At 47.8% G+C, this 15,584-nt stretch overlaps 1 protein-coding gene across 4 annotated transcripts in view; it reads left to right on the top strand.

Annotated features, from left to right (window-relative positions):
* LOC138481404 (leukocyte elastase inhibitor-like) overlaps window positions 1-15,584 on the top strand; it is a 459,314-nt gene that overhangs the window by 265,696 nt on the left and 178,034 nt on the right. The window contains exon 1 of one of the 4 annotated variants that reach the window (XM_069613541.1): window positions 10,387-10,525. The exons of the other annotated variants lie outside the window; for them this stretch is intronic. Coding sequence (XP_069469642.1) covers window positions 10,487-10,525 — 39 coding nt within the window. The 5' untranslated portion in view covers window positions 10,387-10,486. Of the gene's footprint in view, window positions 1-10,386; window positions 10,526-15,584 lie in introns of those variants that run through there. 4 annotated transcript variants of the gene reach the window in all.

Genomic DNA, 15,584 nt, shown 5'->3' with positions numbered 1-15,584 from the left:
CATATAATGCTGCAGACTTAATTTGATGATTATAGATCTCTATAACAGGTGAAAAAGAGCTACCCCCAGAGCTGGTGTGAAAGCGAGCCGTTGCATTACCGCCACAGACAAAGTTCAGGCCAGTTTTTCAATGTGCATTGACCATTTACAATTATTTTGAAAGTTGATGCCTGGATAGCTGAAATAATCCGTTTGTTCAATGTTATGTTATGTTATGTTATGTTATTTTCGGTTATGTTAGCTTTATATATTTAGCGAACATTCGCCCGAAGGCATCATGGCGCTGAAGAGAATGAGGAGTGTTATCGAGTTACTGATACTAGAAAAGCAAGGTCTTCAGTTTCCGACGGAAAGCTAAGTGGCAGATTCTTCCACGCTCTGGCGGCTGCAACCGAAAAAGGCGTGTCCTCCTTTCCGGGCTAACCTAAAACGGGGCACTACCACCTGCAAAGTGGCTTGTGATCGAAGAGAGCGGGTGGGTATGTAGCAGACAAACTTGGCTTTCTGGAATTCTGCTCCCATGCCCTAAAAGGCTCGGTGCACTATGCACATATACGTAAACATAATCCGGTGAGCGACGGGGAGCCATTGCAGTTGCCTCAGCAGAGGGCTCATAGGTGTTCTGAAAGCGGGGCAGATAATAGCATTACTTTCAATCTCTACACATCATTTGAGGACTATTTTCTGGCGGTTGCGGCAAAAAAACATGCTTTTGGATTTCCTGATGTTAATCTCTAAACCAAGCTCCTTACAATGTACAAAATATTTATTTGTTTCTTAAGCCCCATGGCTGACAGAGGTATTAGACACACCCTTCTTTGAACCCTCCATTGATGTCTATGGCCTCCGTAGTATTACCCTCCAGGTTCCATCTAACAACAAGCCCTGCAAGGCCGCAGTGTTGAGTGATGCAAGTGCACAGAAGACGCTGTCTGACTATACGTAGCACCCTTCGCTATGTCCATGCTTCCGTGCCTATAAGAACCAAGGTACAGACCGTCTGCGGCAAAGCCCTTGAAGGACAAGGCCACAGTGTTGAGCGACGCAGGTGACACTGCCCGCTATATGTAGCATGCTTTGCAACGTCCACGCTTCCGTGCTTATAAGAACTGAGATACGGACCATCTGTGTCAAAGCCCTCACAGAACAAGGCCAGAGTGTTGAGCAACGCAGGAGTTTGGTGGTAATGGGGTTAGGAGATAGACAGTGAGTGCGGATGACTTCACCCTCCTGTTAGCTTGCTACACTCCACGCAACGCCCCTGACCTGGTGCCCCTTCTCACTCTGGCACGTGTGTTGATTTTTCCCCCGTGACCTAGCCTCACAACTCCCCTCCGAGACCCTCCCTACTTACACTCCCTCACATCTAAGGCCACACTCGCTACCTCGCATCTTAGGCCGTGTGCGCTCCCTCGCAATTCTAGGCTGTGTATGCTCCGTCGCAACTCTAGGCTGTGTGCGTTCCCTCACAAATCTAGGCTGCATGCACTCCCTCGCATCTTAGGCTGCGTGCGCTCCCTCGCTTCATAAGCTGCATGCGCTCTCTCGCATCTTAGGCTGTGTGCGCTCCCTCGCATCTTAGGCCGCGTGTGCTCCCTCACATCTTAGGCTCTGTGCGCTCCCTCGCAACTTTAGACTGTGTGCGCTCTCTTTCTACTTGGCTGCGTGCACCCCTCCTTCTCCTAACTGCTCCGCTCCCCGCATACCCGTAAGCCCCCCCCCTAATTAGCTCCCGCCCCAGACCTAATGTGCACTGTTCTTGACATTTTGTTCTCCTTGGTTGTTGGCTTAAATTGCATTGACTGCATCCCTGCTGTGTTCATTCTTTACTTCTAGGTTCCTTTGGTGATTGTTCTGTTCTTGTCATTTTTTGTTTCTCCACGGTTGTTTGCTTACATTGTACTGCCTGCATCCCTGCTGTGTTCATTCTTTACCTCTAGGTTCCTCTGGCAATTGACTTTTGTCTATGTATTGCATCTGATTTTCTGTCCATTGTTCTGTCCTCTGTGTGTCTCTCCTCCTTCCATGTCCCTCCACCCTAGTGTTTCCCCCCGCCTGCCTGCTTCCCAGTTTTACCCCCAGCCCGCTCTTCTTATCCCCACTCTTCCTCTCAGGCACCTTCTATGGTGCTCTCTGTCTCACCTATCTTGTGTAACTGCTTTTCTATCGACTATCCTATCCTTCTCACTATGTCTGTTCTGTTTCCTGTTTTTTGGCTGTCATGCTTCTCTCTAGCGCCAAGATACCCTTGGTTAAACATGCGCTATACAAGTTAACATAACATAACATAACTAAGCCTGGCAGGAAGAAGTTCAAAGGGGATATCTTGGTCTCCAACCCGGGCCTCCCTATCGTTGATACCTACACCAGTCCTTCCTCGAGACAGACTGTTAGGCAAGATTGTATGCAGTACCCTTTGGGTGCACTACAACAACCCTGACCTCCTGGCAATAGGAACCCAACCTTTGGTATAATTCTGTACTACACAGGTTGGTAGCGTGTTGAGCAGCCAGGATTATCTCAAGAGGGGTCAATGTGAGCTGTAGGAGAGTTACACAGAGATTCACAGTGACAAGTATTCAAATAAACTCTTACACACAAGGTTTCTTGAGTAAACAATTATTCATTTATTTACCAGTCAGTTAGAATAAGCTTTCTTCATAAGGGAACAAAATAAAACAGTACACAAATACACTCCAAAAATACTCTTAGTTATCTAAATCAGCCAATACCCATTTAGGATGCCACACAGGCACTACCTACACCCTCAGGTGACTTCAATAGCTAGGGTGCTGTTGGCATTAATATTTTACGGTTGCATTTAGAATATTCTTGGTAGTAGAGTTCAGAATGAAACAAGTATTCACACAGTTATTCTTAAGTAGGTAAGTACTTAAAAAAAGAAACTATGCAAAGTTAGTTAACCCTTTCCTGGAAGGAAGGCAAAACACATAAGAAGAGAAGAGTCATGCAGGGAGCCAGGCCAGCCAATGTTAAATTAGCAGAAGTCAAGGTGAACTGAAGCACTTCTTGCAGGTAAGTAGAAAGTCTTTTCCAATTAAAAAGTCTTTGTAGAATAGAAGCAATCAAAGTAGGGCCACAAGCTGATTAGGCTTGTGAGGTAAAGAAGCTGATAGCAACTCTACACATGCAACCAAGCAAGTCTCCAATGAGGACAAGTGGCTACGCAACAAGAGGTAAATTCTCTTAGACTGTAAAGTACCTTTAGGTTGAAGAAAAAGTGCAGCAGATGACTTCTGTTCCTGTGCAGCTCTGCAGATCTCGCTGTTCCTGGGCCTCAGTCGTGGGGATAAGAGGGAGGACTTTTGGGGACTCCTGCACTGCAATGGGATGGTCACCGCTCGCAACCGGCAAACTTCAAACAAGTGGCTGTTCAGTGTTTCAGCTCCTCATGTCTACCACAAATAGCAACACCGTGGTTCCTGACTGTCGAGATGGGCTTTCCTTGCATCTGGGGTCCCGCACTCTGTTGAGGGGGCTCAGGCTTTGCCAGTCCTGCTTCCTGGGAGTCTGGAGGATCTTCCTAGAGCTCTTGGCCATCTTAAGAGCAACGCACACAAACTGGTGTTCCTCTCCCTAGCTATGCGGATCCAGCAGCGACTGCCGGAGAAGCTCGACCAGCTTTGAGAGGATGTGCAGGTGGCTTACTAAGGAATTGATTGGTCCCACCAACTCACAGGGAGAAGTCGTCCTTGCAGGGCTTCTCTGTTGATACGAATTTGGAGTTTCAGCCCAGCAGCAGGGCTTCACTGGGCAAACCAATGGTCCAGGAGTTGCAGCAGTCGTCCTCTTCAAGTTCTTCTTCAGATTCCTTCATGCAGTGGTCGACTCTGCCTTCCAAGCCAAAAAGCCTCACCTTTTATTCAGCTTGCTCCCATTCATTCCAGCCTAGCTGTCAGTAACCCAGCACGGTGGCTGTCCTTGCCGGACAGCCAGCCGGCCAATCGCCTAAGAGTGCATTCCTGTCTCCTAGGAGACTAAGCAGGGGGGGTTTCGGGAACCTCCCTTGCTTCCTGCCGCCGCCAGACACCCTGGAGCCAGAGGCGGGATTCACTCGTGAATCCCGCCAAAGGCAAAATGAACAAAGGGAACAAACCTGGTTTGGCGCACAGGGTAAATCTCAAGGAGGACCTTTCCTCAAAGAAATGGTGAAAAAATTAGACCAGGGGCATTTTGACAAAAATGGCACCCATGGTGCTTTACCGTGGCTGGGAACGCAGCCCACGGCAGAAACACACAATGATAGTAAAAAGTAAACCACTGCCACCAGCCATTCAGTGAGGAAAGGGTAACATGAAAATGTTACATGAGAAGCTAGACAAAGGGGATACTAAGAAACCCCTCCAGCACCCTATTGTAAGAGAGTGTGTGCTGGGTCTAGAAAGTTACAAATGTAAGTAAAGTCAATTTCACTTTACTGCTCTTGGAAACAGTAGTTTATCCCAGAGAAGGTATTTAAACCATGGGGAAATCTAGAAGACTTGCCTGTGTCACTGCACTGAAGGTGCTGTGTGACACAATGTAAACGATGATGCCTATGAAGTTTGCCAGGCTCCAAAACCAAAAGAAACAGTGTACAAAATCACATTAAAATACACGAGAGAGTGGGAAAAAGGGTCTCACTCTCTCCAGGTTAAAAAAATCAAGCCCTCAAAATCCAGCAAAGTTGCAGGGGGTCTCTAAGGTAGAGGGAATTAGCACACTTCTGAGAATTCTCCCTAACACAGACCCTTACTGACATCCCCTTTGCCGTTCCCTCTCAAGGCCTATGGAGCCCTCATATGGTCTCTGTTCTCTCTCCTTTTTCCTCATCACCCATTAAAGGTGGCACCCGTTGGGAGGCCCTCCTGGCCCCTTCCACTCCTCCAAGACCATCATTAATGCCTACCTAAACGGCACTGTCTTGGTCCAAGGCCCTCAGGCCAACCTCCTCCTTTTTGATAGATGCTTCCCGCACCTTATCAACTTCCTTTCCTCTCCTGCTGTCCGTCTTTCCCCTCTCTGGCTCCTCTGTCACCTCCATCCTTTGCCACCTCTATGGCTGCCTCTGCTGCTTCTCAGGACACTCTGTTGCCTCCTTCCTCTGCCACCCCTCTGGCACTCACTTCCTACTCCCTGGCTACCTTGCCTTCTCCTCCTTCCTCCTCTGTCCATTCTCGGGCAACTGCAACACTTCCGCAGGCCGTACCTCTGACCTGTACCCCTCCACGGAAGTCCCTCAAAGGGGGCAACCTGCTACACATTGTTACTCTCTACTCTTGCTCAGCTGTCAAACACTCCTCTCACATTTTCCTTCTCCTGGAAGTACTCAATTTGGATGTTCTTGGTCTGACTGAGACTTGGTTCACGGCCAGCTCTGTCACAAACTTTGACACTTTTCTTACTGATGGCTACAAGATCCTCTCCGAACCCAGAACCAACTGTCCCGGTGGGGATGTAGCCTTGATCTTCCCGGAGTGGATCACTGCTTCTATCATTCCTATGAAGGACTCCTCCTCCTTTTAATGCCTGGTCTGCAGGCTCTCTATCTCTCCTGGTCTTTCTCTCACTGTGGCCACTAGCTACAGGCCACCCAGCCAGGTCACTTCCTTCCTCTCTGAGTTGGGGGACCTCTCCTCCCTTCTCGCCTCTACCTCTCAACTTCTCTTCCTCCGAGGCATTAACATCCACCTGGATGCTACCTGCCCTTCTTCAGGACTCTTTCACAACCTCTGTGACTCCCTCTCTCTTTCTCACTCTCTCTTTCTCTCTCTATTCTTCCCTCTGGTATGACTCACTCTGCAGGGCACACCTTGGATGTTATGATCTCCTCAGACCCCCCCCCTCCTACCCTCTCACAACTTCTCTATTCTGGAGTGATCACGTTCTCCTTTCCTCCCACCTCTCTCTCTCTCTCTACCCCTGAGGCCAAGCCGACTCCAGCACTGCCACCTACCTTCTCGGCCATCTGACCCCAGAAGTGTGTGTCAGTTGAGGCTTTTGATGCTACTTTCTCTCCACCTTCTAAACCTTTAGCTGACTCACATCCTGACACAGCCCTATCTAACCTTCATCTTTCTATCTCTAACACTCTTCATGTACTTGCTCCTGTAATGGGGATCCGCTTGAAGCCCAAATTCAAGTGCAACTCTTAGTAAGACTCTGGCCAAATGCAAGTGCATGGTGGCTAAGAGGAAGTGGAGGGAATCAGGTGCACCCTCTGTCAAACTGGCCTGCTGCCTGCTCCAAAGGCAATACAGACTCTCTGTCCTTGCCAAGAAGAGAGCCCACATCCAATCTCGCGTCTCTGCGGCATCTAACAACTCAGCAAAACACTTCCAAATCTGCAAGGAGCTGGCCAATCCCGCTGCAGTTTCAACGTCTCCTGTTCCCTCCCAGGCCCTCTGTATGGCCTTGGCTTCTCATTTCATCACTAAACCTCATGATATCCTGTCCACCATCTCTCCCTCTTCCTCCTCACCTCTTCCTCCACTCCTGGCCATCCTGTGGCTGTCTCTTCTCCTCCCTTCCCTTCCTTTCACTTGCTCACCACAGATGATGTTTCTAGACAAGTCCGATCTATGAAAGTCTCATCAAAATAGGTTCTCCCCTGTTCATCTAGAACCATCAAGGACCACATAGACACCCTTGCTCCAGCCTTGGCCAATTTCTGCAATCACTCCTTTGCCACTGGAAGCTTCCTATCCCCTTTAAGCACCCCTTTGTGCGCGCTTGATGAAATGGCGGATCTACCTGTCCAGTGGACACCAAAGCTATGTTTGCTGGGGGTGGTGGGGAAGATGAACCCGATGTGGCGTAAACTATTAAATTTGAGCTTGCTAATTGCCAAAAGGGCAATATTGTTGAAATGGAAAAGTGTAACCCTCCCAACTAAAGCAGATTGGGAGAAAGACATGTTGTGGACTAATGACACTGAAGAAATGTATATAGACTCTGTACTATCCATAGCCAGACCCAGAAATATATGGGACCGGTACAAGCAATACCTTGCGGACAAGGCTACAGCGGAAGAATCAGAATTGGAGAATACCTGATTGTGTATCATTATTGACGTGTAATTACGCTGGAATGGTGAAATGTATGTGATTGGCTTGTGTGCACCAATAAAATAAAGTTTAAAAAAAATAAATAAAAAAAAAGCACCCCTTTGTGCACCCCCCTCCTAAAGAAGCACTCTGCTGATCCTTCCTCTCCGGCTAACTATCACTCAATCTCCATCACTCCTTTCCTGGGCAAACTCTTGGAAAAGCTGGCCATCTGCCAGCTTAATCTGCACACTGAATCTGTTAGTTGTCTCCACGACCACCAGTCTGGCTTCAGAGCTGCCAGAAGCACGGAAATTGCTCTCTTGAACACACATGAAGAACTGCTCTCTAACCTTGATTCTAACCTTCCGTCTGTCCTCATTCTCCTAGATATTTCTTCTGCTTTTTATATGGTCAACCATGCCATCCTGCTCACTCGCCTCTGTGATAACCTGGGTATCAATTATCAGGTCCTGGCCTGGCTGACCATGTTTTCCCACTGAATTACCCTCTCAGGTCCAACTAGGGTCTTTCTTATCTTCTATCTCTCTCTCTAATTGGGGTCTAACCTTTCTCCCTGGTTTTTCAACCAATACCTGGTATCTCTTGCCTGCCACTTCGCTGCTTTCTGCTCCAACTTTCAGTGTTATGCGGATGACACCCTGCTCGCTTTCAGGCTCCCCTCAGCCTCCTCTTCTCCTGCTTTCCTTCCAGATTGGCCGCAACTCAGAATAGTGTGCCGCTAATGATCTCTGCCTTTATGCCTGTAAGACTGAGATCCTCCTCATCGGAACACCAGCTCCCTCCTTTCCTCTCTCTTTATCTGGCTGCCCACTCTGGGTCCTCTTCCTGCTCCTACCTGTGATGCTAAGAACCTTGGGGTCATCTCCAACTCCACCCTCTCCTTCTATCCTCACATCTCTGATGTCTCTAAGAAGTCAAACTGCCAGCTGCACCTCCTCAGAGGTATTCTTCCTTTCTTCACTTTCCCCAGAAGCTCACTGGCTTCAGAGCTCTGGTCCTCTCTAGGCTGGACTACTGCAACAGCCACTCTCTAAATCTTCCTGCCTCTACACTCCCTCCTCTTCAACTTATCCAGAACAGGACTGCAAGACTTGTTCTTGGCCTCGAGCCTATGGATCGTATCTCTCCAGCTCTGAAATCTCTTCATTGGCTCCCAGTGGCAGCAAGGATTAAGTTCAAGACCCTATGCTTTGTCCACAAGGACCACTCTCTCTTCCTAAATATCTCCCTTCTCGAGCTCTCAGCTCATCCACCTCCAGCTCTCTAAAGGTCAGTTGCTGTTCCAAGAAGAGAGTTGGGGGCAGATCTCTATCTTTGGCTGGGGCCTTCCTCTGGAACAGCCTCCCTGTCTCTCTCAAACTTGAGCAAAAACACCTGCGGTTCCGGAAGCAACTGAAGACCTTCCTCACCACTTCCGCTTTCTCTCTTCCTCTCCTCTGCTGATGTCCCGACTGCTCCATGCACTGGTCACCTGGCCACCCTCTGAACTGAGGCCCGGGCTCCTGCATGTCCAGTTGCATCTCGCACTGCCCCTTGGCTCCCCACAGTACTGATGGTCTGTATCTGCAACCCTACAGTCCCTTCTCTCTGCACTTATGAGCCACCCATTGGCTGCACTTTCTCATTTACCTGCACTGAGCCAACCGCTGGCTGCACTTTTGAGTTACCTGCTCTTCTCCCTCCTACCCCCCAGCCACCCCGGCCCTTCTCCTCTTCCACTTCCCTGCACTTGCACGATCTGAATGAGAAAAGGCCTAGTAAGATGGCTGTTTTGTCCTCCCTCTGTTTCCCCCTCCTTGTTTTGTCGCGCCTAGAAACAATTGTGTACAGGCGCATTATAAATGCCATATCATATCATATCGCAACAGCTCTATTTTCCTTATTGAGACATAAAATAGCATTTAGAAGTTGCAGCGGGATGTTTACCTCTACTAAGTATAATCCTCGAGAGCCTGTCAAAGACAGCCTTTAAATCTATGAACATAATTGTTGTGATGTACTTGGAAGTGGATGCAGAAGCATGGGATGTAAGACGGAATGTTGTGGAAGTCACTTTGTTTCGCTGGCGAAGAGGATGGTGTTCAAGAAGACAAGTAAAGGACCTGCAAGACAAAAGAGAGACGTTTTTAAGTGATCAATCTGCTGCAGGGGGTGCAGAGAAAGAAGAAAGGAACTACTGTCCCCAAACAAATAAGTCCCATCACCCAGGGCGATGAAGAGGGGAGATCTTTGCCCCTGTAAGGGTCCAAGAAGAGGGGGAGATGTGCCCTGGTGCAGCGTCTATAGAGAAGGGGGGCTGTGCATCAGCTGAAGACCCCTGTCTACGACCCAGGGGCCAAGAAGCGTTGTTCCAAGAGCGCCAGGAGAAGATGAAGGAGGGAGGTCTGCCAGAAAGCAGGAGAGCTGTAGCACATTATGAACATGTTGAGCAAGGAGTAGGTGGGAGCTGCGCACCAAGAAGAGAGAGAGGAAATAGCAGCCTCCCATGGCTGAATGGGCCGTTGATGCACGGGTGAGAAGCACAGAAATGGCACAGGAAAAATAACATGAAGCAAGATGTGAAACTCAGAACAGTGGCAGTCCCGTGCCGGTCTCTAGGGCCGGGTGGGAGGCTGGATGTGCAACTGTAGTCCCGCTGAGAACTAACCCCGGTCCCAAGGAAGTACGGGATCATGTGGAGACCGTGAGGGCCGACGGTTGCCGTAACAAGCTCCGCAGTCAGTGCCTGCTGAGGGTGGAATGGTGACGTCATTCCGGTGGTGATACTATTGGCGGAGATGGAACTCCATTCCGTTAAAGGACACTGGCCCTCATTACGACCCTGGTGGAAATCGCGGTGCAAAATGCACCATGGAGCACGGCGGAAAGCTGCCGATAGCGCCATGGGGGTTGGCGGATTTTCCGCCCCATTCCGACCTTGGCGGGGCGGTAAATCCCCATCCCCCATTTTACCCTTCCCCATTCCCATTTTTGCCCCATAGGGTATAATGGGAGTGGGGAAGGCGTTAATTACGCCACCTCAAAATACGGTGGCGTAATTAACGACAAGGTCCCGTAGCGCCATGGATTTCTCCGCCCGGAAAAACCAGGCGGAAAACGCTCCATGGCGCTACGGAAACTCGTAGTAGGGCGGACGGGTCCGCCGCGAATAACGCTGGCGTAAACCCACTCCGCCAGGGTCGTAATGAGGCCCACTGACGTGTGTGTCCTTCTTCAAGCCCAATCCGTGGGTATGCCGGATCCGAGTAAAGACACTTTCTTATGTGGTGCATTTCTTTGCTTTCGGTTAGGAATCCTGTGACTGTGCTGGAGTCTCGGTGAGCGCGATCTTCAGCGAAAGACACGCACAGATGTGAAGCGTGTGATAATGGATGACGGAAAAGTGTGTCAGGACGGAATAGAATGAGGCGAGTGTCATGACAGCACCCGCGCTTCAGCCCGCGCGGAACCATAAGGTACTGTAAGTGAGAGTCTCTGCGGCGTGAAGAGGGAGGGCTTGTTATGAGCAGCTCATGCTGTATCCCGAGAAGGTCATGAAAGATGAAGCAGTGGAAATAATGAAATATTGAATTTGCAAGGCGTTGTTTCGCTTTGACTCTGACGTTATTTCACCGCTGGTGGAGCCGATACAGTAGTGTTTTCGGTAATTGTGTGCGAGGATAACTGGATACATCCTTCTTACGGATGTTTGGGGTTGTGTCCTATGATGCCTGGTCAGAGCATGTGATAATGTGCAATGGTTGCGTTTGCTATGTTATTTGATGCCTGGCATGAGCATGTGATAATTTGCCCTAGAATATAACCTTTTTGATGAATTGTAGGGTAGTGGCTTGCAGCCATGGACTTGTAGACTTGAAGATTGTATGACAATGTCATAGGAAAGGTGATGTCCTGCAATGCCGTAGTCCTAACAGAATTTGAGGAAGTGCAGCGGTAGGTTGTGTGCACGCAACGAGGACTTTTAGGATCATATTACTAAGACATGTCTAATGATATATGGGTAATGAGTCCAAAGCAAGATACAAGGCAATGCAATTCAAATACTAGAGGTCATTCTTTTGAGCAATTGCAGCAGTGGAGTGGTATCCAACTGTGGATTTTCAGGTGCACTGTATGTGTGTCATGCCTGGTAGAGCTGAGCATTGTACATGTTGCTGGGATGTTTTATTGTGCCTAGTAATGACATGGGTAGATAGGAGGGCTCATGCCTTCCGCAGTATAAGTGGTTGGGAATTCTGTGTTTCCCACCAGGGTAGATAGGAGGGGTCCTGCCTTCCGCAGTATAAGTGGTTGGGAATTCTGTGTTTCCCACCAGGGTAGATAGGAGGGGTCATGCCTCCCGCAGTATAAGTGGTTGGGAATTGTGTGTTTCCCACCAGGATAGATAGGGGGTGTAAGACCTCTGCTGTGTGAGTAGATGAGTGTGAATTCATACAAAGTGAGTGGTCGTGCAAGTGCGCACCAACCTGTGTAGATAGGGGTGTATTTGCATTCCTCCATGTTATAAGCTGCATGAAATATCAGCAGGAGTAGAGAGGGGGGAACGCCTCCCATTGTTATTTAGACACCTCTCTCTAAAATAGGTGCACCGTGTGATTGTGTGTTTGATGGTTTCAGGCTATTCCCCATGACCGTGTGGTGCCCCGGGTGTGTGGTGATTCTGGAACCAAGAGAGATGTGTTGTGATGTGCTTTGTGTGTGTGTGTGTGGTGAGTCTGGAAGAAAGGGAGATGTGCCGCGATGTACTTGGACGTATATTCAGAAGCATGTGATGTAAGGCGGAATGTTGTGGTGTGAGTGAGGGAATGCTTGTGATGAGGGTTCTAAGACCAGGCAGTTGGAGAGCCCCAGCCTGGGTGATGGGAGCCAGTGTCTGTTCCTAGTAACTGTTCCTGATGAGCTAAGCTAATGTAACCATAAGAAGATGTAATCAAGCTAATGGAACTTACCTACGAACCTAATGCAGTCACTTTGTTTCAATAATGTAAATATCTATGCTTTTAAGGATAACGTATTTTGTAGTATTATCAAAAGGCAAAAGCCTTGGTCCATAGTGCTGAGACCTTATTGGAATCCGGCCTGATGGTGGCTGATAATATTCTCATTTGCCAGCCATTTCAGCAGATGTTGTAGCACGGGCCCTCGCATAAATTTTCCCAGCTGAGTAAATTGCCTGATCATTGGCAGGGTTCCCTGTGATGCCCTTTTAAAATATCAGGATCATTTCAACCATATCACTGACTTTGGACGGCGCACACACCACTAAGCACATCTACTAACACATAAGTGAACAATCTTACCAGGGCCTATAACAGCACACCACATGTCAGTAACAAGAAATGTGAAGTTGAATCATCGAGAAGGACTGCAGCAATAATTATCAGAGGAAAAAAGCTAGGGAAATGGAAATAAGTGGAAGTGTACTGTCTATCCACACATACGATGGTTGCTCGCGCTGGGCTACTAAAAGCATAAGGAGGATTATAACTAAAAGGCACTAGCCAAAGTAGTCAAAATGCACCCAACACTCACAGTCAACTAATTATTTAGGCATTGCCTTGAAGAAGATCTCCAGAGGTCACAGACAGTGTATGGCCTCGCAAGTGAAACACGTGTTGGCATTAAAACGGCACAGTTATGAATTTGTTGAATCTGAATACGATTAAAATCACAAGTATTTTACAATGATTTTAAATTGGTACAGACCAGCTTTTGTTTTATTTTCTTTGGATTGAGGCATCTAAGGATGATCACTTCCTTAGATTTGAGGATAACTATTGAAAATATTCAAGGTTGTGTTTTTTATTGTTCTTGCGTTGTGAGGCGAAACGTGGAATTTAAAAAATCTTGGTTATAAACAAAAGGGGATTGTGAATTAAATAATTGAATGTTGTTTCTATGAACACATAATTAAAACCGACTGATTAAAGAGATGATCTATCATAAATGATGCGCAATGTGTGTAGTTACTTTATAATATAACTTTAATTTCAACCATAGTCCAGGAGGAGGGGGTCCCTGTCAAGGAGGTTATAGCATTACAAGGTGGTGTAATCTAGGTGACCAAATATCGATTTCAGATTTATAACATCTTATATGGCCCTGGGGCCCTGGGCCCATACCACTGTTTGGATTCAATATTGCCTCCTTGGCTTCCTTTGGAGTGAAGGTCAGGGGACTATCATCACTCTTGAGCCAGGTGTTAGAATGTTAGTCTGGACAGAGGGATAGATCACAAGAAAGGGGCTTTGAAATGTTCCAGCCATATTTCCTCTGGGAAATGGGCATGTAAGATGTTCCTATCCCCTATTATGCCCCTGCTAAATATTTTACAGAAGTGCCCACTGTTTTTATTTGGAGCTGTATGGAGTAGCATATTCCATTTATTTCGTAAACCTTTCTCAGGACACTGATATCCTTGGACAGGTCTTTTCCCAATGCGTTTAGGCCCATCAGGAGTTCTCTTTTGTTATTTCTGTGCTGCGCGTCATACCACCCTTCCCGATGGATCATCTGTTGGGTTACCACTTTCCTGGCTTTTGTCGTGTGTGTGTGTAGTCATGGATCTAGTCATTTCCCCATAAATGCTGAGTGCTGTCTTGTCATCCATTGGGTCGAGGGATGCAAAACGCTCTAGTGGCTTGAGTACCTCTACGTATTAAGTAGCGAAAGAGATGCCCACCCTCCAACTCTGGCCATTGGATAGAGTGGCATGCATTGCACTATTCACTAGTGCCCTAATGAAGTACCTAGAGCTGCTTGAAACACTGATTAACTAATGTATCACTATTGCTACCCTATCTGCTCACCATTATCTCATCCCCAATTTACCAGTCGCATGATCCCATAGATCCAATAGAAACAAGATATTTCCCATCTTTTGGATCTACCTAAATTCTGCCTCCTCACCAAGGCTATCTGGCGCTTATAGTCCCTGCCTTCCTCTCCCCATCTCAGACCCAGGTCATGTGACCACAGTTGGGGGCAGAATACTTACTTCGAACAAACATCAGCATTGGGAAGCCACTAGAGTGGGATCTGGCAGAGTGAAAGCGACTGTTATGTAGCACGGTACATATGACATCTGCTAGCGTAATATGAGATTGGTCATGCCAAGACAGGAGGCCTAAAAAATACCAAATGTTCAGTTACCGAAAGGGAACTTGTTACTCCAGGACACTGGACTATTTTAGCCACTCAGGTCGTACTTTTGTCTTAAAATGACACATGTTCAATGTGCTAAACTGGCCCATGTTATTTGTGACACTCTAAGCCTCTCTAGGACTTTTAGCCAACAGCACTGTATATGCTGGCTCAAGAAAGGCAATCAGTATAACAGGGGAAACTACACATCCCAGAGTGCAAGGTGCAACAAAAAGATGGGAGTAGCTGAAGGTGTCACGCATGGCGTGGGGCCACCTGGCAGATATGCAGGTTCAACTAATAAACAGCATTCATGCAGGAGGGACATTTCGTGAAGCGTACTCCACTACTGCATAGTACAGACGTATAAACACTCTACAAAAACGCCTTTAGTGCAGTCTAAATGTCATGCACCGAGAAACGAAGCAAACATAAAAGATACATCGGCTCTTTTCTCATATGAACAAATCATTGCAGCATGGAGTTTTAATAGGAGACAGTAGATAAAGGAACATGTTGCTGAATTGTGCGGTGTGCTTAGTCCATCTAAATTTAGATGGCGCCTGTCCTTTTATGAACGCTCCTTTTATGAACGGTCTCGGGAGGATAGCTCAGCGGCAACATGCTCGTCTTGGAAGCAAGACGACACACAGCAACACAGGGTCGATTCCCGGGTCCGCGCTTAGAAACCTCTGGGTATTAATCGCGTTATAAATAACCTATCATATCATAACGCAGTCATGGAGTCAAATACGAGTGCTGGGCGTGTGAGTGATGGAGTCTCCTTTAAAAGCTTGTTGTAATAAAACTACACTGAACTTAACGCCCCTTCCAAAGCCATGAAAACAACGATAATAGGAGCTAGGTGTAGCACATAAAACAGTGGTGTTTGCTGGGACGTCACTCTGTTCATTACGTCCAGGGAATGGGGTGTGTGATTGCATTTCTTGCTGAAACTTATTCTCCAATCTTGCTTCATGCCTGGGTCTGGGCTCAGCAGAGGGCATGGCTCCTGGTTACTGCACACTTGTGCCACCGCTTGCTTTTTACCACGTCCTTATGTGCCTCCCTCCGGCGTCGCAGTGCTGTCAGTTTGTTGGCTGCATCCTCGTGGGATGTTCTCATAGGTTCTCTGTCTGGGCTGGCTGCGGGCTAGCCTCAACCAGATCCGCTGAGTGTTCATGGTCTCCTCTGCCTGTCCTTCTTCTCTTCTGCACAGGGACGATGGTAATGCCAGACTTTCCCAGGTCGCTGTGACCATGTTCTCTCATTCAGCAGTGGTCGCAAATGGCCAAGTCTCAAACATCAAAGCAGCTACAGCCCACACTCGACTCTTCCAGCCACCAATGTGTGGCCTCATACTGTGCCTGC

This window comes from Ambystoma mexicanum, chromosome 5p (genome assembly GCF_040938575.1).
Source record: "Ambystoma mexicanum isolate Mex_15411 chromosome 5p, UKY_AmexF1_1, whole genome shotgun sequence".
Taxonomy (NCBI): domain Eukaryota; kingdom Metazoa; phylum Chordata; class Amphibia; order Caudata; family Ambystomatidae; genus Ambystoma; species Ambystoma mexicanum.
The sequence above is the reverse complement of the archived record's forward strand: the minus strand, read 5'-3'. Positions and strand labels throughout refer to the sequence as shown.